This window comes from Heterocephalus glaber, unplaced genomic scaffold (genome assembly GCF_053883595.1).
Source record: "Heterocephalus glaber isolate CG9 unplaced genomic scaffold, H.glaber_assembly_v1.0 deba00001687, whole genome shotgun sequence".
Taxonomy (NCBI): domain Eukaryota; kingdom Metazoa; phylum Chordata; class Mammalia; order Rodentia; family Bathyergidae; genus Heterocephalus; species Heterocephalus glaber.
In genome coordinates, this window is record NW_028258412.1 from 7,797,039 (window position 1) to 7,822,960 (window position 25,922).

General features: G+C 50.2%; 1 protein-coding gene across 4 annotated transcripts; it reads right to left on the bottom strand.

Annotated features, from left to right (window-relative positions):
• Positions 1-688: 688 nt before the first annotated feature.
• On the bottom strand, positions 689-20,224 carry Patz1 (POZ/BTB and AT hook containing zinc finger 1). 4 transcript variants are annotated; one of them, XM_004843482.3, is made up of 5 exons: positions 18,018-20,224; positions 16,399-16,462; positions 10,344-10,515; positions 3,578-3,715; positions 689-2,193 (listed from the first exon to the last, which is right to left on the bottom strand). In XM_004843482.3, exons 1-5 carry the CDS (start codon positions 19,286-19,288, stop codon positions 1,775-1,777), a joined length of 2,064 nt encoding a protein of 687 aa, XP_004843539.1. In that variant the 5' UTR covers positions 19,289-20,224; the 3' UTR covers positions 689-1,774. The 4 variants fall into 4 exon arrangements, with proteins under 4 accessions (XP_004843539.1, XP_004843542.1, XP_004843540.1 ...); XM_004843485.3 differs by having other exon boundaries at positions 3,578-3,650; positions 18,018-20,222; XM_004843483.3 differs by lacking the exon at positions 3,578-3,715 and having other exon boundaries at positions 18,018-20,221.
• Positions 20,225-25,922: the final 5,698 nt, after the last annotated feature.

The window sequence follows — 25,922 nt, forward strand, 5'->3', positions numbered from 1 at the left end:
TGGTGCCACTGAGCTAAATCCCGATCCTGTTTTTCCCTTCTTGTCATGTGACAGATACTCCTTTTTAACTCTATTCCCTATCTGTCCATGGGCAAGGTCTCCAGGGGAACAGAACTAAGAATGTCTTCAGAAAGAGCTCAGGCCATCCCAATCAAGGACCTTGTGCTTGCCAGGCAGTTGCGGTCTTTATACATTATGTACTAATGGCGCAAACAATCTTTTGCTTAACATCATGTAGATAATATGGGGATGAAGGATTCAAGTTGCTGAGTTTAGAGCTCCCTGACTTTCTTCCTGCACAGGTCTATCCTTAGGTCCTAGCCAGACACTTATGTTGGATGCCCTCTAAATCCTGGTCTTCTCTATCTCCCCAAGTCCCAAACCACTGTTGTCTCTCTCATTAAGCTCCACAGGAGTATCTTGTTCAGCACAGGGACTGAAATTATGCTGTCTACACAAGCAGTGAAGACAAGTAATGAATATTTGTTAAACAACCGGTTGAATCCCAGCAGCTAAGTCTTCAGTGGGAACATCCACCTATCAGTTCAGAGGAACTGGTGTAATGAAGAGGAAGAGGGGTGTCTTTGGCCTCCACTCCCACCCCAGGTACAGGGGTACAGACTGCACACCTCTGGGTCCCAACCCTCCTTGCCCAGATGAAAAACTGGACTCAGGGGAGCAAGCAGAGTAAGGTACTAACATTTTTAATACAGTCTGATCAGTCAGTTCACATCACAAGGTCAACCTGGGTTTGCTCACATGGGCCACAACCAAGATACACAATTTCCCTACCTGCTGGTTCTCTCAACTTTCTGGCTCCCAAGAGCACTGAAACTCCCTACCTTCCTGACCAGACTGGTATTTTTTAAAATTTTGCATAAAACTATTTCTTCCATATACTTCAAACAATCAACTAGCCAAGTTAATTATGGTACACCTAAACAAAGTTTAATACTAACCCTAATGTGTGACTGCGGTTTACAAAGAGCTCTGTATCACCTGGATAGCTTTCAGTAGCAATTCACTACAACTGGTCCTAAAAAATAATAACAATAATAATAATAATTAGAGAATTAAAACCCAACAGCAAGTTGAATGGTTAAAATCATGAAAAAACTGGAATTTGGGGTGGAGGGATCCTCAATAGCTGAACTGGTCCTAGAAGCAAAATGTCAGCTTCCACCAGGGCTCAGGAAGTTCTGGGACTTTCCAGGCCAGGCGGGGGGCTAAGCTCAGAGGGACTCTTGAGGAACCTCACCCCATGGTCCATGGATTGCTGTAGGCTTCCGATTTCCTTAAAAACTGTTGGCCATTGAGGTTGTGTGAGTGGGTAGAGACTCTACCTTGATTTCTTTTGAGGGATACAGGATGGGGGAATGAGGAATTAGAGAAGTGGGAGGGGACCAAAATCAATGAGGTCCAAGAATACCACAGGGTTTGGGAGAGAAGTCACTAAGAATTGAGCACCAGGATTTCCGGCTCCTATCCATTAGAGAAACCAGAACTGGTGTTGCCTTCGAGGCGTATGTAGTGTTTTCTGCCCTTGTCCCATACTGGATCTTGCAGGTATTTCTGCAGAGTATCAGATGAGATCTATTTCTAAAAACCATTGGAGGAATGGGTAGTGGATAGGGTGTAGGGTTCGGGTTGGGGAGAGTTTAAAATGAATAAAAATCTCTCAGCTACAGAACCCAAAGACATCACATCTCTCCGCATTCACAGCATTTCTTGGCAGTCCCCAGATGGCTGTTTCTGTGGGGATGCAGCATTTACCTCATTTCCCCTCAGGCCCCATGGGCTGCTGGTCCACCTCAGGATCTACTAAAGATGATGCAAACGCCGACTGAACAATCTGAAACCCAAATGACTCAAGGAGTGACATGTTCTGCTGAGGGGAGAAAGGTGAGCCAAGAGCAGGGCCCAGGTCTCCTAGGGAACCTCCAAGGGACCGGACATGCACCTTCTGGATGTGTTTGTTCAAGTAGGACTTAGAGCGGAAAAAGCTTCCACATTCAGGGCATGGGTACTTCTTCTCCCCATCAGACTCCATTTTGTTTTTAGGGACTGCCATGTCACAGGAGAAAGAGCCATTGGTGCTCTGCTTCTCTGGTGTCTTCAGGTCACTGGCATCTGAGAGGTCACCATAGGAGTCGGAGCTCTCAATCGGATCCTGATGTGAGCATTTCTGGCCTTCTATGAAAAAACAAAACACAGGAAAGAGATGAGGCTAAGGCTTTGGAGATGCCCCCTCTTGGAGGGGTCATGAGAGGCCAATTCACAGGCCTATGGAGGGCAGCAGTGGTAAGCCATTACCCTGGCAGAACCCACAGAGGTTCAGCTGATCAGTCCAGGAGCCTGGAGTGCCTATGGGGGTGAGACAGCAAGATCCTGGGGCCACCAGCCTCCTTGCTGTGAACTCTTCATGCATGTGCACATGTATAACTCACCATATCTCAGCCTGCTTCAAGGAAGGGATATAGAGAGGGGACCTCTACTGCTTCCGCCCAGAATAACTCGAAGACCCCCCCAACTCTCTTGGGTGCTTCTAAGGGTACAACAATTCTTGTGAGGATGCTGAGCAGGTATACCAGTGGCCTTGTCTCGTGCACCAGACTAACTGTAATCCTTGCAAGATAGGCAGAACCAGAACTGTGAGGTCCTCCACCCAGCTAGACCCCATCCATGGCTCAGACAAAAAAACCAGCCCAAACACAAAGCCTTTATCACCTTTCTTTTGCCAAAACTCTTCCAGGACCATGCAGCCAAAGCATACAGATTAAAACCACTCTAAACAACTCAGTCAGCTGGGTGTCCCCACCCAGGGCCCAGGAAAAGCTAGGCCAAAAGATAATCCTCACTGCTTCGCCTTGCCTGGCCCACACTAGAGTCCTCTACCAACTAGCAGTTTCCCACCTGAGTCCAGAGCCATGCTGGGATTGGAGGTCTGTGATGGGAGCATGGAGCATGCCATCTTTGCCATCTGCCAAGCCCTGGCCTCATCCTGAGGCAGCAACAACAACATGACACACCACAAAACAACCTGAATCAACAAGCAAAGGTGGGCCTGGGGAACTCTCCAAGAGCCAACTTGAGTCAAGTAGCTATTTATTGCCATGCATCTCACAAATGCAGCCAGAGACTCTCTAGAAAGGGCCACACACAGCAACCAACCACCTCTATTGTGAGAGAAACCAGCCTTTGGCTCCCAGCAACCCACAGGTCAACGGAGGGGAAAGCATTCGGCTGCAGCTCCACACCATCCTACAGGGCAGCAGGCAATGGACAGCCCAGAGTGACTAATCATGCAAGGTTCCTCTTCCTGCCCTGGGCCTGGGGCATCCCTGCAAGGCTCAGACGGTGGGGGCTGGCCAGGATGGAGGCAGGAGGACTGGAAAGAGGAGGCAGGGGCTGGATTTCGGCCCTACCCTAAAGCCTCACTCACTGCCCTGGAGTGAGGTACCCACAGTGACATCTCTCCTGGAGGCCACCGCCACTCAGGCCTCCCCACGCCCCGGCCCAGCGCCCCCACAACACAGTCTGCGCAGAAAAGCAAAGTGCAGAGCAAGGGGTCGCTTGCCTTTGTTGCCATAGGTCCTGGCGCAGTGGAACGCTGCTCCCCCATTCGGAATGGGCTCCTGGTGCCTGGAGACCTGGGGAAGGGGAACACCGTGGTGGGTTTTAACATGGACCTTTAAGTAGGAGGCAGAGGAGAAACCTAAACAAGACAAAAGGAGATGAGATCCCACAGCCAGCAAGAGATACCTCTCTGCTTCCCCATGTCTCCTCTGGCCGCTCTGGCTACTATTCCCAAGTCAGCTGCACCTAAAAAAGGACCCTCCTTGGTTCAAAAACAGCACAACCACATGAGCCACATGGGTTGGGATGAAGGTTGGCAATGTCCACAAATCTGCTTCTCTGTAGAGCCCACTCTGCAAGGCTGTATTGAAGGGCCCAGGCTGGATGTCTGGTAGGATGCCCTGAAGTTCTGCTCTGGCTAGGGCCAGAGGCCAACTGCCTCTGGGCTTGCTCAGTACCATAATAACAAGTGGTTTGGAGCCAGATGTGGTGATGCACACCTCTATTTTTAGCAGTCTGGGAGGCTGAGGGAAGATTATAAATTTCAGTCCCACATGGACAACTCAGTGATTAGTGAGACCCCGTCTCAAAATAAAAATGAAATAAAGGGCTGGGGATGTCACTCAGTATGAAGGCCCCAGTACTGGAAAGAGAGAGACAGAGAGAGAGAGAGAGAGAGAGAGAGAGAGAGAGAGAGAGGTTTGAATGGATGTTCCACAGTCCCAGGTCAGCTGTAGGACCATGGCTAGAAATGTGGTCACACCAGTCTGTGGGGCTACAGGGAAGCCACAGGCCTCCAGCCAGTAGAATGACTACTTTATAGTTGTTGAAGGGAAACTGGACAATAATCTAGATGAAGGTTAAATGCAATTCCCACAGAATGCCTGCAGGGGTTCCTCTTCTGGTAGTTAGGACATTTTCTGTTTGGCTAACTTTCCTGCCTTCAGAGTAACTGAATTTAGTGACTGCTTAGACCTTTGGAAGAACAACAATAGAAAGTTATCTTAAAGGGGTATAATCACCCACAGTAGCCTTTGTCATCTAGTTTGGAACACCCACCAGGTTCACTTACAGAAAAAAACCCAAGATGATCTGCTTGCTTTTACTGTGAGAAAAGGGCAATCCGGCCACCTTGGAACTGTTTCAGCTTACTCCTAGATGCTTCGGTCAGTTTGAGCCCCAAGATATCTTAGGCTGGGAAGAGCCAATCTTGGGCCAACTTCCACAGCAGCAGTCAGTCCAAGGAAACAGAATCAGGTAGGCCAGGAAGAGGATTTCAACTTGAGTTTCATAGGAGGAGATATGCCATCAAACTCCATTACGATCAAGGATCAGAAAGAGCCTTTAGCAGGAACCACAGCTTTTAGTTTAAGGCCCCTTTGGGGTGCCAGTGTCCTGATGGTGTCCCTTTAATCCACTCTAGATCTGGTTAACAAATTCTCAGTACTTTTATTCCCTTTTCCATTTTTTTTTGGTACCAGGGATCGAACTTGGGACCTTGAGCTTGCAAGGGAGGCGGCGGAACCACTGAGCTAAATCCCTGGCCCTCTTTTATTTCCTTTTAAAATTATACAGTCACAGGATTATTACAGTGCTGTAATCCCAGCACTTGGGAGGCTAAGGTAGGAGGATCGTTGCATGTTAGAGGCCAACCTGAACTATATAGCAAGACCCTGTCTCGAAAAACAACAAAACAAAATAAAAAACCAACAAAAACTATACAGATGGAAGATCCTCTGCTAAAGGTTAGAGGCTAGGGTATACTGTGTAATATTGGCACAAAACTTATTTTTTAAAATGTCTGAATTGGCATAGCATTTTGAAGGCTGCTGGAATTGTAATAAAGGTTCATCTTTAGCAAATGCTGATGGCGTACCAAGGCCCAGCACATTACGTGCATTATTCTGAAGAATTCCTCAACATCTTATGTTCTGGGAATTGTTATTATATCAATTTTAAAGAGAAAGATGCAAGAGGCTTGAAGTGAAGTAACTTTCAGTCACTACTTAGTAGTACTGCTAATAAATGGCAGAGCCTGGACTCATTGCAATCCCAGGACTCTACGGCCCCTCGAACTTGGCCTTTAACCAGTGGCAAGACCCTTAAATGGCCCTATGTCTTGGTCACGAGGCCTAGAAACTTCTTTTGGACTTTTGCAGTAAGTTTCATTATTGCTAATGCTTTGCCATGTCAGTGGGTTATAATGGAAGCTGCTAGTAGATAAGAGGGCTGGCCTGAGGGAAGCTTATTTAACAAATACTCCCTAGAGCAGCATCCGGTGGTTCCAGATGGAAGAGTGGGATCAGAAGAATTCTTCCTTTACCAACACCGCTACTTCAAAGAGCCACCTGGACAAGGTGCTGATGTCCTGCCCTGTCTGGTAGAGCTAGTTGCCTTGCACCGCAATTTAAGTGGTTAGCCTGGAGCCAGTTACTGGGAGACAGGATGACTGGACTCACGTAAACATTCCTAAGAGGGAGGCTATAGTCAGGAATGGGTAGACAAGTCTGATGGGAAAGAGGTTCTCAGCCCTGCCTCTTAGGTTGGCCCTGTGGGGACCTCCAAAACCAAATGGAACTGGAAGACACTGGTCCCTAGCAACCAGCACAAGATATCAAAACTTTCTGAATTAATGATGCCACTTTAGAATGGAATTTTTTCTTTGGTTTTTAATTTCTTTCAGGGCTTCTGAAGTAGTATGAAGCCCTCCCAATAGGATGCTAGGGCAGGTCCACTGCAATCAAAGTGGATGGGGAGGGAGGGGGAGAGCACCCAGGAATTACTGCATTACTCCTTATAGGGAGAGCTGTACCAGAGGAATACAGCAGAGCAGATGCTCAATAAAAACTTCCTGTGTTTTCCTGAAAAACAGTCTGAGAAATGCGTGGCTGGGTCCTCTTGGCTTTACCCCAGCTGTAGATTGTACTATCTATAGCAAAACCTTTTGGCAGGGTGGCAAGAATGGATCCACAGCTGCCACTTAAAGCCTAGAATTTAAACACAGAGCAACTCGGCAGCCAAATGTTGGGATGAAACAGAAGCTCAGTTTCTGAACAGAACACATCTTTGAAGCCAGACATATTTAGCCAGAATTCTAAACTCACCCACCCTATTCACCACTGATTAACCAACAGCCAAAGAATCAGCTTGATCCAGGCACCCATGTGGAGACTCTGAGCATACATGTGACTAACACAACAACCAAAAAGCCACTCTCCTTCTCACTCCAGAGATGAAGAGTTTATTAGCAAAAGCCCACTGCTTCTCAGTGGCATTTTCTTGCCTGGTGTTCCTACAATTCACATACCAGATGCAAATTCTCCTTTGGCAGTTTCCACGTCTCTGCAGGAATGAGAGACTGCTTTTTCCATGCCCATATTCTGGAGGGGCCATATCCAACTGAGTAGTGAGATTGTGTCAGTCCAGGGATACGCAAGTTGTCTCTAGGCATCCACATGTGAGCTCACCTTTTAACCAATGATGTCTAAGTACAAATGTCTCTGTCAAAGGCAGATTCCTGACAAACTATCTCTCTTCCCGGTACATATACATATGTAGAAATACTATGCTACAGAAAATTTTTAAAGAGAAGAAAATCACCAGGCCAGGTTCTTCTCTCCTTTTCACTGTTCAACTCAACTGACTTCTTCAACCTCAGAATGTGGGAACAAGCTTTTCTAGCTGTCACAGTCCCTCTATAGGAAATGATCTTCCTCTACAAATGGTATACAATACATGTCTTGATATGTAGGACAAAGGGTCATCTGTCTTTTTTTTTTTGGTACCAGGGATTGAACTCAGGACCTTGTGCTTGCAAGGCAGGTGTGGTGCAACTGAGCCAAATCCCTGGCCCTGGGTCATCTGTCTTTTAAACTTGTGTATGACCCACTTGTGGAACTCCCTAGGCTTGTAGGCTGCTTTCCTCTTGCCTATTCTTCATAGAGAAAAGTCATTTTTGTGGCAAAGACTATGTAAGGCAGGTCTTTAGTTAAAGTGACTGAAGAACAATTATTGGATTGAAGGAGCCCAGAAGGCACATGGAAGTTCACCTGATTTAATCTTAACTGGTCTGACCAGCAGGCTAACTTTAGCCTTTTGCTCAAACCCTTGCAGATATAAGTGAATTCATATTTATTTATTTGTTTGTTTATTTTCCAGTGCTGGGGATCAAATCCAGGGCCTCACACATGCTAGGCAAGCATTCTACCACTGAGCTACCCACCCAGCCACAATAACATTCAGTTTGTTCAGGTGCGGTGGTGCATGCCTGTAACCCTAGCTACTTGGGAGGCCAAAGCAGGATGATCACAAATTCAAGGCCAGCCTGAGCAATTAGGAAGACCTTGTCTCAAAAAGGAGTGGGAAGAATCTTTTGGGGATAAAGCTCAGTACTCCATGGGTTTAGTCTCTGGTACTCCATTAAAAAAAAAAAAAAATCAGTTATTTGAGCAAATGTTATTTAGGACAAATGATGACACAGAGCCTCTGAATACTGATTCCAATGTCCCAACACAGGGTCTCGATATGTAGTTCAGGCTGACCTTGAACTCACAGCAATCCTCCTGCCTCAGCCTCCTGAGTGCTGGTATTACAGGCATGCACCACCATGCCCGGCTGGTCTTTTACATTTCTGCCCCAAGAAATGAGACCAGGGGTAGCAACTCCTCCTCTTCTGATAAATCACTACAACTGTTTTCCAAGTACCCAGTGTAGGTTGGACCACAGCTTTGTCTTCTTGAAGGAATGACCTCCTGCTTTGATTGTGGAACCCAAAGATGTTTAGCCTGTGATCCAGATCTGATGTTGGTTTTACCCTTCTGGATTCTCCACCCCCATCACACAGTTTATGGCTGTTGCCCAAGTCCTCTTTTTTTTTTTTTTTCCAAGTCCTCTTTATCAGTTCTCAGGGGAAAAAAAAATCCTGATATACAACAGTTATTGACTTTGCCACATCAGCTCTCTCCTAAATGGGTCAACTTTCCCAGTTGTTCTCTGCTGCTAATCAGCTCTTCTTTTCTCCTGAGCTGGGTTCCCAGAGCCCTAGGTCCCCTGTCCAGTTCTTGCCCTATTCTGCCATCTGGGGTAGGCTTTCTAGGTTTTGTCATTAGTGTCCTTCTCTACTGTTATTGGTTCTCAGCCTCTGGTCTTTGGCCCCAGTTCTGAGACTTGGAACTTGAACACTAAAAACTTGACAAAAGACCTGCTATTGACACATTACAGAGGGTTTAGAGTTATTTGTCAGGAAGCCAGGTCAGGATGAAGGAAGAAAACAAACCAGTTTTTTCTACGGCTGGGACAGCCCCAGTACAGGCCATCCTGATAACTCTTTATGCACGTACAACCCCACTGCTTATTGCCCGGAGGAAGTTCCCACCAGAAATGGGATGTGACATGTCAGGAAACAGGACACATAGCTTAAGCAGCTAAAATTACCATTGCTCGTTTCACAGCAGGTTTCCGGGTGGAACAAGCATCAACATTCAGTGGCCTTCATGAAAACCCCCAAGGTGTGCAGTCCCGAGGAGGCACCCAATTCTAGGATGCCAGGAACACCCAGGTATTCGTGATCTCCCTCCACCAAGAACCTCAGGGCACATGGAAACAGCACAGGCACCCAGTGAGTCCAGCCAAGGCCTGTAGGGACACTGTGACTTGTCTAAAACAGTCTCAGCAAACAGCATCTTTTCTACCATCAGTACAAAATGTAAGGGTTGGGCTTTGTGGGTTCAGAGAACTCCGACCTACCTTGTCTCCTGGGATCCTCACAACAACCCTCTGACATGAGAAAAGAGGGTGTTCTTAACCCCATTTGAGAGAAAAAACTGAGGCTTAGAAAGGGGAAGGGAGAGCTCAAGGCCACACAGTGAAGGGCTAAGACTGAAACCAGGGTCCTTTGACTCCTGGTTCAGTGTTCAGTCCACTGAACCACACCTCAGACTCTCAGCAATGTTGGGACAAGAGCACCTCAGGAGATAAGGACATCCCAGCAACACCCCCGCCTGGCCAAAGCAAGCGCACCATGCAGAAGCATTGTCACATTCACATTGACAGCTACCCCAACCTCCTTCAGCACAGATACGGAGCAATCCTTCCCCACTGACACTGCTTGCAAAACACAAACTTCCACCAATTCCAACGGCCAACTAGACCCAGCAGATCCTCAGGGACAAGACTGCCTTCATCTATCACAACACTGCCACCACCACTAGATGCAACCTAGGCCAACCTCTTCATCAAGCACACTGTCCTGCTCAGAGCATCTTCCACCTCCTCTCTTGTCAAGGTCACAATCTAATTGAATTTGGGATCTCTTCTGACCATTTGTGCTAGGAAGTTTCTGCCTCTCCACACTCGACCTCCTTCCCTGGCAGCTGAACTGCATGTGCCAGTGAACCAGCCAGCAAAAGCTTTGAAGTAGGACCCCTTTTTATGGCACTTCGGAACCTAATGACTCCCCCAGCAACCATAATAGTTCAGCACTGTTTGCAAAACACATCCATCCTGCCATTGAAGTAGCAGCTATGTTTGGGCCCATGCCTGGGAATCACCTCTGTTGGTCTCCTGGGACCTCCCATTCCAAGCACTCCAAGCTTCTTGGGAAGGAAGGGATGGCAAACAGCTAGCTGGGTTGATGAAAACATTTGTCTTTCAGTGAGAAAGAAGGCTGTGCAGAGTGTAGTTGGAGGCAGGGTGGTCAAGACACCCTTGGGCTTCCGACACAAGCTCGGGCTCCTCCTCTGGAAATGAGGAAATAATGAGGAGATTACCTCGATTACAAATACTGCAGAAGTTGCTGGGCCCCTCGCTGTGCTTCTTCAGGTGGTCTGCCATGTATGCTGCCCGCAAATACTTCCCACACACCTGGCAGGGCACCTTGTCTTCATGACAGGCTAGATGGGATCGCAGACGGTCTCGTGTAGCAAAAGAAGCATTGCAGGTCTGAGGGCAGAAAGGAAAATAAGATGAGGTGAAACCTAGTATTCCATACTTGACCAAGTATACTGTGCAACAAAAATAGCTCCTACCCACTGTATGACTCCCTTAGAAGTAAAAAAGAGCTGTGGAGTTTGGCTCAGGGTCTTTACCCAGAATGCCAAGTGGCTACTCTTATTTCCTGAGATGCCTCCTCACAGGACACCTGAGTTGGAATTACTAGTTCTTTACCATAGACATGCCTAGGACATGGCAAGCTGAATTCTATGTCCTTCTACAAAGCAAGGAGTTAAATATTTATTCATCCTTAACCATTAAGCATTGACTTTAGGTACACAGGCTGTAAATGAATTACAGGCGAGTTACTAGCATATAAACCAGTCTTCCTGTTCTCCACACTGGGGTTTTCCTTCATTGCTCTATACAAAGAATTCAATTTATTCATTTTAGTCAAAAGGGACATTAGTCTTGGTCTCAGGGAAACTGAAAGGCAGGACAAAGCACAGAGGTAATTCCTTGTAATATTTTCAATTTAAATTGAAAAAGCAGTCTATAAAATGATAGTGCCAATTCTGCTAATATGAGAATTGGCAGAAAGAATGAGCCAAGGGAGGACCCGAGGCTTCAAGAGTATTTGTGAAATGTTGAGGTGGGGAGGTGCCAGCAGTAACAAGAATGAAGATAACCAGCCACTGACTGAGCAAGCCCTGCCCTTAAACTGTTCAAAGCATTTGTCTCACATCGCCCACCCTGATAGCAGTTTCCCAAGGCACACTGTGTGACCACCTCCAGAAGCACACAGCCATGGAAAACCAATTTACAGCGTAGAGTCAAGTGACTGAGGAGTTGAAGGTTAGCACTTGTGCCCTGGGAACAAGGACACAGGTCACCAGGCATCTCCTCAGATTTGAGGACCTAACTTTATACCAGGCATTCTCTCTCCCCAGTATCCTTTCCTCTGCTGGGTATGCAAAGGATAACAGAAGGCCTGAGAGAGGTGAATCCAGTAACTTTCATATTATTTTGGCTCCATGTAGATGCTTCAGGGGTTCTGGTCAGGTTTGATACATTTCTTTTCCCTGTGTGTGCATGTGTGTGTTTACTGTTTCAGAACTGTGAGAAAGCAACATTCACCTTTAAGGCCACTACAGAGTATCTGTTAACTCACTAAAGAACTCCACCCCATTAACTTGCTAGAATGGAGCTGCCTCTATTGTCTGTTTAGAAGTGGCTTCTGAGAACCTGAGATCTTGAGGTAAGTGTCTGAACAATGTCACCACATACAGATGTTTATCCATCTCCTTACTGTACAAAGCAAGAAGCAAACACATGCAGGGATGTGGACGTAGAAGAGGCCACCATTTACTACCCATTCCAAATATCTGCACTAAAAGCCTTGCTGCTTCTAGTCATTGTCATTTTTTAAGCAAATGTTAGCAATTTGGAACAATTTATACTAGTGAAACTGCATTTTTTGTGTGTGCTCTTTTGATTAACAAGGAAGCGAACTTCAAAAACTGAACTTGCCTAAAGGACAAGACTCAGCTACTAGACAGTAGCAGTCTAAATACCCTCCCCATAGCCAGGCCAGTACTCCACCAGTCTCAGCGTCCCTGACATCTTATCTTCCCCAACTAAGAGGACACAGCAGAGCTGTGATGTGAACTAGCCCAAAGCCCAAAGCGCTCTAACCATCTCCAGATTCAGGAGATAGGATCTTGTGAATGAAAGCTATTGACACTTATTAATATAGTATACTTGGTACATGGGTTTCCCTGGTAGGGATGGATTTGTGCACAGATTTCCAGCACTGAGGTGACTCAGAAAGCACCCTGGATACTTGGTCTCATAGACACAGGGGTCCCCACCTCAATGGTCTCAGAAATCTGGGAACCTGATGATGGGCAACACGTTTGAGAAGAAACAGCCCATTTATCCAGGAACAGGAGCTGGCTTTGCCAGGCAATGACCCGAGGACCACACTTTCAATGGTGAGAGGGAATGTGTTCTGAGCCTTACAAGTGGGAAGAACCAGTATGGACCAGGTATAAGAAAATGGAACTGAAAGCATACACACAAAGTTCTGTCTTCCATAGTCCCTGGGAGAGGGAGCCACTAGAGGGCTATGAAAGAGATGCCTTGTTTCTCTTGCCAGCCTTCTTTTGGGATTTCTCCTCTAAAGGCTTTGCCTGTCATGCTTTGCTGCCTAAAGATGAGGGGCAGCCAACCCTCAATTACCCACAAGTGGATTATCTGTATGAGGATTAACTAAACAAAATTAAAATCCCAGACTGAGCTGGCTTCCCCCACCCCATCCTCCACTGATTATTTCTCAAGGAATGAAAACTAACTTTGGCCTGAGCAAGCTTAATTAGTAATGTAAATCTACTGCTGGGGCTAAAACCCACACATACACAACAAAAACTTTCACTGTGTTACAAAACTAAAGTCAAAGTGATTGTTGGTTTCTCTGTGCCAGGAAGGACTCTCTGTGGCTGGAGCCCCCAGGATTTTCTGGGGGAAACTGTGGAAGTATGAGTCCAAGTCTAGGCCTGCTAGAAGCTCAGAGAACACAGAATGTGAAAAAGGCCATACGACCCAGGAGAGAAGTGGCTGAGGGAGAGAAAGATCTCAAAGGGCACATCCAGAACCTCCATGTTGGGTCCACTCAGGAGAAAAGCATTCCCTGTCCTGGAGACAGGAAGAAGACAGGAATCTTGATGAGAAAACAGCCATGCAGCTGCAGAATGCTGACTGCTTATGCTTGAGCAGCCTACCATTGTTAGAAGGCACACCTGCCAGGTCCTGGTCCGGCCCTCCTGAGTTTAGGTCATCATCACTCAACACTGAGTCAGTCCTGCTTGCCTCCCACATTTCCTAAAGCTTTGCTTCCTGACATCAAGTAGCTTGGGAATGGGGGGGTGGCCCAAATGGTACTAAGGATGCTAGTGCATATCCCTAAGCCTGGTGATCTTCAAAGTCTGGTAGCCTCAGGGGGCATTTTGAGCAGCCCAGGAAAATCTAAGGGCAATGCATGGAGATCTAGCTCCATAAGCCTTGTTAGCCCCCTTTTTGAGTGTACCCCAATTCTTCTGTAACCAGCCTGAGAAATGGGGTTGTTGGAAGCAACAGAAGATCTGAGCTGCTCTTGCCTCTCAGCTTCAGGCTGAACTCCACCTAGGGAAATGTCCTTACCCACATAAATCCAGCAGTGCCTGGGACATATGGGTAGTTAAGGAACTCAGACCAAGGCTCACATTCCATGCCTCTACCTTCCGGTGGCCTTTGCCCCTAAGCTGTGGCACCAGTCTCTGTTAATTGGCTCCTTTCATCCTGTGCAGCATCAGGAGTAGCTCAGCCGGTGGAGACACAAGGAACCCTCCCAGAGAGCTGTCTCTTCACCTCTGATGCTCTCAGCATACCACATCATGACAAACAGGTGACCCTGCTGTTTAACCAAGCTCAGGTGTACCTGGCTAGCCAGCTCAGAGCCTGAGAGCCAGCATGTCTTCACCTGCTGGGTCCTTATTAAGGGATACCTGGCTACAAGGCTAAACACAGACCAGCAGATCTGGGAGAGTGTGTGCTGAAGGGGCAGGGCAGGAGTGGACTTGTACACCAAGGGACAACGATGTCAGTGTTATGACACAGACCAAGGACAAAACACACAAAGCCTCAAAAGTTAGAATGAAAACTTTATCATCACTCCTGTTCTCCCTGCGGAGTCTGCAGGGGGCTAAGGGACACACCAGTGGGATCTGGAAGTTCTACATCTGTTTTATCAGCTCCTAAAGCCATATATTGGGGTGGCCCAATACAAAGCCACATGTTAGTTCCTGAGCAGACCAGCTAAAAAACCTTAAAAACATGAAAGTCTAATTCATTGCCAGAAACAAAAGCAGGACCTGTCTGAGCAGGAAGGGAAGAGGGCAGCACAGGTGACCCTAGTTGGAATTGTGCCAGAGGCTTTTCTGGAGGCAGATTCAATCCCAGAGTGGGAGGAGGGGTAGCCAGATCCTATTCTAGAGATCCCATGCCTTATGGGAAATGATGCCAGGGGAGGGGAAACAGAGAAGCTGGTGACTTAGTTCTGGGAATGCACCGACCTCCAAAACCACCCGGGCAAAGACAGATGCCCAGGGGTGCCACCTCTTGGGGGGGTGGGGTAGAGAGCCCAGAAAGAAACTTGTAGGCTATAAGGGGAATCCAGAAAGGTCCTCCTTCCTACTATTATCTGGGAGCCCTGAGCAGAAAAAGCTCCAAGTCATCCCTAGAACAACTGAGATGGAGAGTGGGCAGGAACCACCTTGCTGGCCTCTCCCAAAAGCAGGGGTCTCAGGCTAGCCACTACTCATTTCCTCTACCATAAACCCTTTCCAGGGAGGCCACTGCTAGCCTATAGGCCACTGGGTGAAGGCCCGGCTGCCCTCTGGGGCAGTCCAGCCCTGCCTTAGATATCCTGCTGGGGCTGGGCAGAAGAGAGTGTTGCTGGAGTGTGCTGGAGCCAGGTTTTCAAGGGCTGGGAATGACTTTTTTAGAGAAAGGGAAAAGGCGGTGTCAGGAACCGAATGGGACGACCTCCACAAAGCAGGCTGGGCAAAGTCCCATGATGGCAGGTCGCTAGGAAGAGGTTCCAGGGGCGGCAGGCCGCTGCTGCTCCCAACCCACACCTGGAAAAAGGGCAGAGAGTGCAGGTTACCCACCCAGGCCACCGGGCATGTCCCCAGTGCCCTCTGGGCTCCTCCTATCCTGCCTGGGCTACTCAGCACACTACCTGGGAGAGTCAGAATGTGCTGTGATGAGAAAATCAAGAGACAGAGAGAGAGAAGGCAGCAGGCAGAGACAGATCCCAGCAGGCCCACCCTGGGTCACCCTCCTTGGGGAAGGCTTGCCTTGTCTGGGAACACTGTCCACACCTGGTCCTGGGCTCTTTGCCCTACCACAGTGCATCCGCCCCTCCCTACAGGTGCCCAGGAACCCTCCCCCTCTGCAACCAATTAGCAACCAAGAAGAAGGAGCTTGTCCCTGCTAGAGTTTGTGGTGCTCGCCCTACAACGTTATCTTGCCCTCAGGAATAGTCAGCAGGAACTTGGCACAGCAGAGGGCTGTCAACCAAGGAGAAGAAAGAGGTGTGTTTTCCATCCACACAGAAATGGTCAGTGGCCAGGAAAGGAAACTCAATTTTCTGAGTGCCAGCAGTACCCCTAAATACTGTTCAAGCAGATACAGGTGAGAATCTTACCCAGCCTTCCCTACCTCCTACTCTTATAGAGCTCAGGGGAAGGGAAGACCCTAGCTCACCAGTCCTCCAAAAACCCTGGCTGTTTGTACACATGGCTCAGGAGAGGTTAGGGTGCCAGTACTCAGAGACAAGACCACCCACTCCCTACTTCCTGCCTCCCTACTGCCTTGCCTCAACTGAGAGGACCCAGAAAGAGCCCCGTAGCAGCCAGATAAAGGGAAGAGTTACTGGCTTGGTCACCAGGACCCCTTTCAAAACCCCAGCAATCCCTACAAACTGCTGGGAACCAGCAGCCTGGCCCAGCGAGGTGCCAGATCCCCCAGGACAACACCTGTGTAATGGTGGCCCACCAATCAAGGAGCCAACGAACACCAGGAGAAGAAAGCCAAGCAACAGAGTGAAGATGAAGACAGGGTGGAAACCAGGACCAAGCAACCAGGAAGGAGGGAACATCAGCCAGGGGGCTAAGGAGGACTGAGATAAAGAACAAAGGAGGGAACAGGAAGGGTAGAGGGACAGAGCAGGGAGGTGTGCAAAGCAGTGGTCAGTCAGCCGGCCCCAGCACACACAGCAGCTGGCTCATGAGCCCAGCTGTGAGAATAGCAACATTCTCCTTCCTCCCATCTTTCCCCTGGCCCAACCCCTACCTGACACTTGTGAGGCCGCTCAGAAGTGTGCACCTGCTTGATATGTCCATTCAAGTGATCAGGCCTGGAAAAGAGAAACCCAAGAAGGACTTTAAAACAAGGTATCAGCCAGGCATGGTGATAAATGCCTGTAATCCCAGCACTTCGGAGGCTGAAGCAGGAGGATTGCCGAGTTTGAAGCCAGCATGGACTACACTGTGAGCTGAAGGCCAGCCCGAACTACGTAGCAAGATCCTGTCTCAAAAAAACCAAAACCAAAACAAGGTAACAAGATGGGACACAAACTTGGCTGATCCCATCACACCACTTCCACTGCTGGAGAGGATCCCTCTTCCCCACATCAGTATGACAAAGACAAAGTCACTATCCTGCTCTGGCTCCACAGGCCCACGCTTCTCTACCCTGGTTTTCTCTGCAGGGGAAAGGGAACATTTGTCTCTGATCTTGCCTACATTTTCCCCACCCCTCCTAGCAATTCCCCCTAACAGAAACTCAATAATTTCTTCGACCGGAGGCTGCAGCTTTAAAATGAAACAGGGATGCCTTGCTGCAGTCTTTCCCGGGGGGGGGGGGGGGGGTGGGTGATTCATTGTCCAGACTAAAGCCCCTTAGAAACTCTGTGTTCCCCTCCCCCAGCCTCTCCCGCCAGAGCAGCCAATGAATGCCACCCAGATGGAATTCAGTCCCCAGAGGCCATCGATGGAGCCTTAAGTCCCCAGCTGGGCTGGTAAGCCAGATGCCCGCCAGAGCAGGTGGGCAGGGGCTGCCTGACCGGTAAGACTGGTTCCTGTGGGGCCCCTCTGAGGGAGTTCAGCGTCCCTAGGTTCACACACATGGTCTTCAGGATTCAAGTTAAAATCAGCCTTCTAGTCGGACTATTCTCTAACAGAAAAACAAAACAGCCTTCTGCGTACAGACAACTCCTCAGTTCATCAGGCTCACTAGAAAGTGAGTCTAAAAAGAGGTCCTGCGTTCCTCCTCTTCGGTCCGGAGAGGATATGGAGTCTGTGGGAGTCTGTGGGTTCTTAGGCTCTAGACCAGCCAGGTGGAGCAGATAAAAGGTTATGTATGGCATTACAAGGCACCTCTGGGTGCCTGGCTCCGAGTCTCTGGATCCCAGGGTCGTGTGAGGTGCAAAGCTAGAGCCCACTGATCCAGAGTCCCTCGTGCTCTGTGCTAGAGGGTCTGGTGCCTCCGGAGTGTAAGGAGTCCCAGATGCACTTGTTCCAGTCCCTCCCTCAACAGCCATTCGAGAGGAGGAAAGTCGAGGGAGGAGCCCAGCCTCCTGCCCCAAAAGGGGGCCCCACGCCTGGTGCCAGAAACACAAAGGGAGCCTAGGGAGAAGAATGGCGAGGCCTGGTGGCTCTGGCCTGAGAAATCCAGTCCCTTCCCACAAGCCCCAAGGAGAGCCAGTAGTGCCAAAGAACTTGCCTGAAGGAAGAGAAAGCAGCTCTTGGCCACACCACCTCAAAATCAGGGCCCTTAAAACACTTTCCTGAACCTGGCATGGACCTGTAAGAGCTAGTGACCCTTCCCCCAACAAGTCCCACCTTCCCAGGTCTGGGAACTGTCTCCTGAGCCAGGACTAAGGCAGGTCGGGGGAGGGGTTCCCTTCTCACCTGGAGAAGCCTTTCCCACAGCTCTGGCAGATGTAGGGCTTGCCCACAGACCCATCATGGGACCGCACATGGTAGGACATTCGGTCTTTTCTCTTGAACCGCAGTCCACACACGGGGCAGGAATAGGGCTTCTCCCCAGAGTGGGACAGCTTGTGCCGGTTGAGATGGTACACGTCTCGGAAGATCTTGCCGCAGATCTCACAAGCCACCTGCTTCCTGGTCCGGCTCCTCTTTCGGGGGCCATCGGGGTCCTCAGAGATGGGTAGCCCATTCTCACCCAGCCTTGGAGGAGGAAGATCGATGTAGCCCAGCTGGAGGCTGGTGACACCATGCTGGGCCTCATGCTGCCGGAGCCGGTTGGCATCAGTAAACACCTTCCCACACAGGCCACAGGGAAGGATGCCCGCTTCCCTCAGGCCCCCAGGGGACCCTAACATTGAGTCCAGCAGGTTGGCCTTTCTTGGGCGACCCCGGCCTCGTTTGCCAGTTAGTGGAGGAGTGCTGGATGCCACATTAGGGAATGGGGAAGTCAGCAGTTGAGGGGACAAGGGTCCAGCCACCATGGGCAAACGGTCCACCCCGGGTAACACAGGCAAGGAGGCTTGGCTCGAAATGGCTGCACCAGCCGCTCGGGCAGCTTCCTCTTCAGGCTGCATGCTGCCTGCGATGCCATTGCTGTTGGCAGCCAAGGCTGCCCCGTTGGTCATGTCCAAAGGGAAACCCAAGTCAGAAGTCCCAGGGGGCCGAAAGAGCATGATGTCTGCCCGGGCAGGCGGCACCAAGATCTGCACGTTAGACTGCTTGATGACTTCCTGGCAGATCTCGATGACCGATCTCATTAGCAGGAACTTGGCGGCAGTCATGAGCTCAGGGAAGCTCTCCAGGCGGACCACGATGCGGGAAGTGTAGGCGAAGTCCAGAATGTCTCCAAACACCTTGGAGCTGATGGTGTGCATCTCAAGCTCTCGGCTGCCCCCGGCCCCGCCGCCCGGGGCTGCTGACGCGCCCCCCACATCAGAGGGACCCCCGTCGGCAGCTCCGCCATCGCCCAACTGGGCGCTGAACACAGACTCAAAGTACTCGCTGCAGGCGGCCAGCACTGCGCGGTGAGCTGGGAAGCTCTCATCGCCCACCCGCAGGAGCACGTCACAGAAGCGCCCGCCGTTTTTGCGCTGCTGGTTCAGATTGTGCAGCATCTCCGTACTGTGTCTGCTCACCTGGTAGGTGTAGCAGCCCGACGGGCCGCAGGAAGCGTCGTTTACCCGCTCCATGGCCGCCGCCCCCTCCCCACTGGCCGGGCCGCGGCGCCCGCCCGCTCCCTCCCTTCCCCTAGGCAGCGAGAAGCGGGGCGCAGCGGACGTGTCCACACTCTCCACACGTGCCGGCCCGGGGCTCTGTAGTCTCGCAGGTGCGCCCAGCGCACACGCCCCCTGCCCGGATCGGAATGTCTAGACTGCTGAGTGCACCTCCACCCACATAGCTGCCCCCACCCACGCTGGATCGCGCACGGCTCTCTTCTCTCAGCCTGCCCACCTCCCCTTCTCCTTCTACCTTCCGGGGGGGGGGGGGTGCGCGAGCAAAGAGGTGCGCCCCTCGTGCAAACGCGCCTGCCACCTCCCCTCCCGCTCGCTAGGCGGCGCCGGCGCGCAGCCAAGAGGAGCGCGCGCACGTGGGGAGGAGGGGTCCTCCGCGCAGGCGCGCGCGCGCGCTCCGCGGCTTTTCCCGGGCCCGCTGGGGGCGCGCGCTGCGTCCCCTGCAAAGCGCGAGCCGGGGCGGGGGCGCTGAAGCAGACGAAACAAAAGGCTAAGGCGGCGGCGGCGGGGCGCGCAGGGGGGCGGTGGCACGGGCCCGGTCCCGGAGTCTGGCAGCGGCGGCAGCTGAAGCAAGCGGGCGGCGGCGGCAGCAGAGTGGGCCCTTCCCCGAGCCAGGCGCAGGCGGCGGCGGAGCGGCGGCGCTGCGGCCCCGGGCTCCGTGTGTTCGGAGCGGAGGAAAGATGGCAGCGGCTGCACTTCCTCTTGCACTTTCACCCCTGGGGGGAGGAGAAGGAGGGGGCGATACCAACAACACCCCCCCCCCCGCTTACAGAAAAAAACGAAACGGCTAGCTTGGCGTGGGGGGCCCCGGTCCTGCACGTGCGCGCCCGGATCCCTAGCCCCGGTCGCCTCGCGCTGCAAACTTTCCACTTTCTTTGTGCCGAGCGCCCCCCCCCCCAGCCGAGGATGCACGTCCCCCGTCCCTATTTATACACACCCCCCCCCGTAGCTCCGCTCCCCCCTCGCTTCCTGCCCCCCCCATTCCCCAGCTCCGCCAATGCTAGCGCAGCCTGAGCCCCCGTCCGGCCCCCGCCTCCCCACCCCGCCCGCAGGTCCGGGGGCTGCAGTCTCAGTCCCCCCTCCCTGGACCAATGCAATCGTAGCGCCAAGCCAGCAAACCAGCTCCTGCTACCTCTCCCCTGCCCGCGGAGAGTGGCAGCGAGCGAGCGGGGTGGGGGCGTAAGGGTCCAGATCCGGGCCCCCCAGGCTGCGGTACCCACCCGCCGGTCGGTCGGGCGTCGATACCCTTCGTATCCCCGTTTTGATGAGCGAAATCTCCAGCAGTCGCCGGCGATTGCCTCCCAGCTTCCAAGCCCAGAGAGGGCCCGGGGTCTTGCCCCGGGAGTAGACCGAACCTCCGTAGCTGCTTCTGTACCCCATGCAGTAACCGAATTGAATGGGTTGCGCACCCGGGAGAGCTGGGAAGATGAGGGCAGCGGCCAGCTTCTCCCCCAAACCACCGCTCCTCAAGCTTTGTGCCTCGGGGAATGGGAAGTCACCAGCTCAGCCCTTGAGGGCGAAGAACCGGAGCAGGGCCCCCAACGCATCCAAGAAGTCTCCAGGGAAGTCAGAGTATAGGATGACTCCGGGAGCGCTCTTGGCCCTCCCCAAGCCCAGAGCATCCTCTGCGCACCCAGCCCCGGGAGACGCCAAGCGCTCTGGCCATGGGCCCCGCCGCTAGGCCTGGGCGCTTTGTCCCCTTCGTGCTGCCGAGCGAAGGTTGGACACCGAGGTTCGCCTGCCCAGGAAGCGCTGGCGGCCGCCGTTGAGCCTCGCGGCTCAGAGCCTGGGGTTGCAGGCGCAGCAATGTGCAGGCGGGAAGTTCCCACAGTTGTAAAGAGGGAGCGAAGTATGTGTTCCAAACTTTCCACGGTTCCAAACTGAGCGCTTCCATTAAAAGAAGCGGTGTGTGGGGAAAAGCATTCTGGGTATTAGCATGCAAATGAACGGGCCCGGCTTCCAACTTCGCTCGGGATTCCCACTGCCGCGAGCTTAGCTCGCGCCCAGCCACGCGCACCCTGGGGCTTCCGGGCGTGGCGCCGCGGAGAACCTGAGTTCAAATTTTAGACCTGCGCCCTCTGGTTGTGTGTCCTAGTGCTAGTCGCTCGACTCCTCTGACCCTCAGTTAAATTGGGTCAATTTCCTAACCTATACTCGGGAGATAGCAGCACCTGTTTCCTGAGGTGATGATTCAAAGATCATGTCTGCACAAAAGATGTCCCCGAACTCCTGTTGAGGAGAATGAGGTTTCAGGAATGTTCCTGAACCTGGAGGTTGGACATAAATGCTCTTACACCCAAACACTGTGTCTCAGGCTACTGCTTTAACCTCTGAGCCATAGATTCTCGGAACTACACCCCCACACCCCACTACACCCCCCCACCCCGTGCTGCTAGGAGCAGCCACAAAGAAAGGACGAGGATCTGATTATTGAATCCACTGTGTAATACAGCCTCTCTCCAAGGTAGGTGTGGATATTCCTGTTTACTACTGGAGAAGCCAGTTACGCCCAAAGCCACACAGTGGTGGAACCAGGATTTGTAAGGGCCCTTACCTCATCAGTGGCTTCTGAACCTCATCAGTATCTCCCATGACCCAGGCACTGCCTCTCAGTTGGCCATGCTTACAAAACAGGGTGCCATAGCTAGCTGGACTGTAGATTACCTCACCCTGGAAAGATGAGTTCATAGGATGCTTGCAGGGTCCTCATCCACGGTGGTATGGTGAAAACAGACAAGATGCATCAGCCCCATTCTGCACCTAAGAAGCCCAAAACTCAAGGAACCTCAATGGTCTGGGGTTCTATTTTGGGGAAGTGGCCAGAAACAAGTCCAGATGCGAGCTCTGCTTCCAGCCCAGGGCTGCAGGTTTAGCTCAGCGATAAGAGTGCTTACCTGCCATACCCAGGGCCCTGGGTTCAATCTTAGCAACACACAGAGTATGGTGATCCCAGCCCAGAGCTTTTTCCTGCATATCACCTTGGTGGTGTAATTGTTCAAGGGGAGGAGAGTGGGTGACTCTCAACTTCATCCATTATTGTACTCTCAGTCTTGACCATTCCCTGGGCTGCCAGGAATCCATTCTATAACTTCAGGCTTCACGATGTGCTTACCGGATAAACATCCTTTCTTTTTTTTTTAAATCGAGGTGAAATTCACATAACAAAATTAACTACTTTGAAGTTTGTAATTCACTAGCGCTATTTTCACTATGTTGTGCAACAACCATCTCTATCAAGTTGTAAAACATTTTCATCACTTCAAAAGAAAACTATATCCATTAAAAAGTCACTCCTTGGGCTAGGGTGTAGTCCAGTGGTAGAAGCCTTGCCTAATAGGCAAGAGGCCTTTGGTTCAGTCCTCAGCCCAGCCAAAAAAAAAAGGTCTCTCCTTATTCTCCTTCCCCTCCACCCCCTGCTGCCTTCTGTCTCTAGGGATTTACATATTCTGGATATTTTATATAAACAGAATTATACATATGCCTTTTGGGATCTGACTTCTTTCTCTTAGCACAATGCTTTCAAGATTCATCTGCATTGTAGATATATCAGTACTTCATGTTTTTATGGCTGAATAATATTCCCTTGTATGGACCTACCTCTTTTATCTGTTTCATCTATTGATGGTCTTTGGCTGCTAGGAATAGTGCTACTATGAACATTTATTCAAAGTGTATGATTATTTCCATTTCTATGGGGTATAAAATGCTAGGTCACATGATAAATCTGTTTAACTTTTCAGAGAAGCACCAAATTATTTTTCATAGTGATTATACCATTTACATTCCTACCATGCAGGGCTTTCTGTAACTAATTTCAAAACTGGTCAAACCTCCCCTGTTAGGAAGAAGATGCTAAGGCCAGAGACCTTAAGTGGTTTTTTCCAGGGTCATACAGCAGGGTCTGGACTAAAACCAAACTGTCCTAACTTCCTGGCCTTTCACCCACCAACAGCTTTCATCCCACACACCCTATAAAGACCTGGACTACCTACCTGAGCATTCATTGATTGATTTGACAAACCTCTCCAGTAAAAAACTGAGTTAAGGGCTGGGGATTTAGCTCAGTGGTTTCGCCGCCTGCTGCGCAAGCGCAAAGACCCAAGTTCGATCCCCAGTACAAAAAAAAAAAAAAAAAACAACTGAGTTAACCATATTTGTGAAGCTCTTTCTCCCTCATCTGTTGAAAGAGCTTAGCACCATGTTTCTAATTTCTAGGCCACACCTTGAAAAAATACAATCCCCAAGTCTGCCTCATGCTGCTGGCCTGTTGGACTTTCTTCTGTTGCCATAGAAACCATGCACCTCAGTTTTGGCTGTACACCAGCTGGATAGTGAACTGAGCATCCTTGTCTCCCAGGCTAAGTGGAGCTGTCAAGGTCATTTATACATTCACTAGACTGATACTGATTGAGCACCTACTAAGCGCCAGTCCCCTCAACCTCGTGCAAAGGATATAGCAGTGGGCAAGCTAGACCACAGACTCTACCCTCAAAGACCCTGAAATCTTAAGGAGGAGAAAGACAGCAAGGAAACAATAAACCCCTCTCCTGGCTCCCCTCCCTGGCTCAGATTTTCCTGTCTTTTTGAGCCCTACTCAAATCCACTAACCCAGACCATCTTTTACCAAGAGCCCAGAGCCAAATGCCCTTGGCTCTCACAGTGCTTTTTTTCTGATTGGAGAAACGATACATACATTGCAGGAAATGTAGAAAATATACGAAAACACCAAGAAGAATAAACCAGCTGTGACAGCACACACCTGTAATTCCAGCACTCTGGGAGATTGAGGCAGGAGGATCACAGATTTGAACCCAGCTTGAGCAACTTAGTGATTTAGTGAGACCCTGTTTCAAAAATTTAAAAAATGGCTAGGGATATAGCTCATTGTGAAAGCCCCGGGTTTATTCCCTGGTGTCAAACACATACACAGAAGAAAAACAAAGAGGAGGAGGAAGAAGAAAGTTTTTTGGTGGGGACAGACAGTCTCACTCTGTAATTCAGGCTAGCCTTGAACTCACTACATGGCCCAGGCTGGCCTTGAACTTGTGGTGGTCCTCCTGCCTCAGCCTCCCAAGTGCTGGGATTACAGGTGTGTGCCACCACGCTCAGCTCAGGAAAGAAGTGCTTCAAACATTTCCTCTCACTTTTTTTCTACATATGTATATTTTCCTTTATTTTGTATTAATTAGCTTATTTATTTGCTTGTTGGCAGTACTGGGGATTGAATGTAGGGCCTTTACACTGAGTTACATCCCCAGCCCTTCTGTATGGTGTGTGTGTGTGTGTGTATGTGATTGATGTGGTCTTTGTAATTTACTAAATTGCCAAGACTTGGCTTGAATTTGTGATCCTCCTGTCTCAGTCTTCTAGAGTTCTAGGATTACAGGCCTGCATCATATGGCCAGCTATTTCTTTCACTTTTTAAAATAAGAGACAGGTCTTGCTAAATAGTCCAGGCTCTCCTCAAACTTACAATCCTCCTCCCTTGGACTTCTGAATAGCTGGGATTGCAGTCATGTGCCATGATACCTGGCAGCAGCTGCTTTTGCTTCTTCTTTTTGCAGCAATATTAGCTCCTGTTTTATATGCTGCTTCATAATCAAATGTATTTTTCTTCCAGACACGTTTGAGAGTTCCCCAAAAGCAAGGATAAGGATGATCATAGCAAATATTATGAAGCACTAACAGTTGCAGCCACAGGGCTGAGAGCACTTCTTGGTTTACCTGATACAAACCTATAAGGTAACTACTCAGTTCCCTTTTTTAGATCATGAAACTGAGAATCAGCCAGATAAGGAAGGGAAACCCAACATAACCAGCAGGGCAGGACTTCGGCAGCCAGGGATTCTGTGGGCTCCTGAGCTCTCCCCAAACACCCAGACTGCCAGACTTAGCTGGGAACCTAATGGGAGCAAGTGATAGAAGGAAGCTCAGGAATGAGGTGCCCTAGTTTCTGCTAGGCAACAAGAAACCACCCTATTCACTTTTATCAGGCTTGCTTAGAAGAATGTAAAGCCAGCCCACTTCCTTCTCCATCTTCAATGTGGGGCTGAGTTGGCTCCCTGAGAGCAATAGCAATAAGAACACTCCAAGCAGGAGCAGAGCCCAGAAATTGGAGCCAGACAGATACAAGTTCAAATTCCAGCTTTGCTTCTTGCTTTCAGTGTAGTTTTGGGTGAAAGATGCTGGAAGTTCATTTAGCCCCCTTTGCCTTCCTTCAAGGGTGGGATCATTTTTTATAATTTTTTTTTTCTTTAGAGACAAAGTCTATGTTGAACTTCTCGGCTCAAGCAATCCTCTTGCTTCAGTCTTATAAGTAGCTAGGACCGCAGGCACGTACCATGTCAAGCGTTAACCCTTTGTATAAATGAGTAACTGGAAGTCAGGAGATTCCTCCAGGCCTGCACCAATGGAGGGTGAAGTCTAAACAGACCTGAGGCCTCCCTGGCTCCAATAGCCACACTCTTTCCACTGGACCCTGGGCCAATTTTCTTTCTTAACAATTGCATTTCCATTTGAACTCCATCAGGATCATGCAGGGGCCAGAGGAATAGGAATCCCCACCTCCAAAGGCCCCTACCCTGTTATCTCT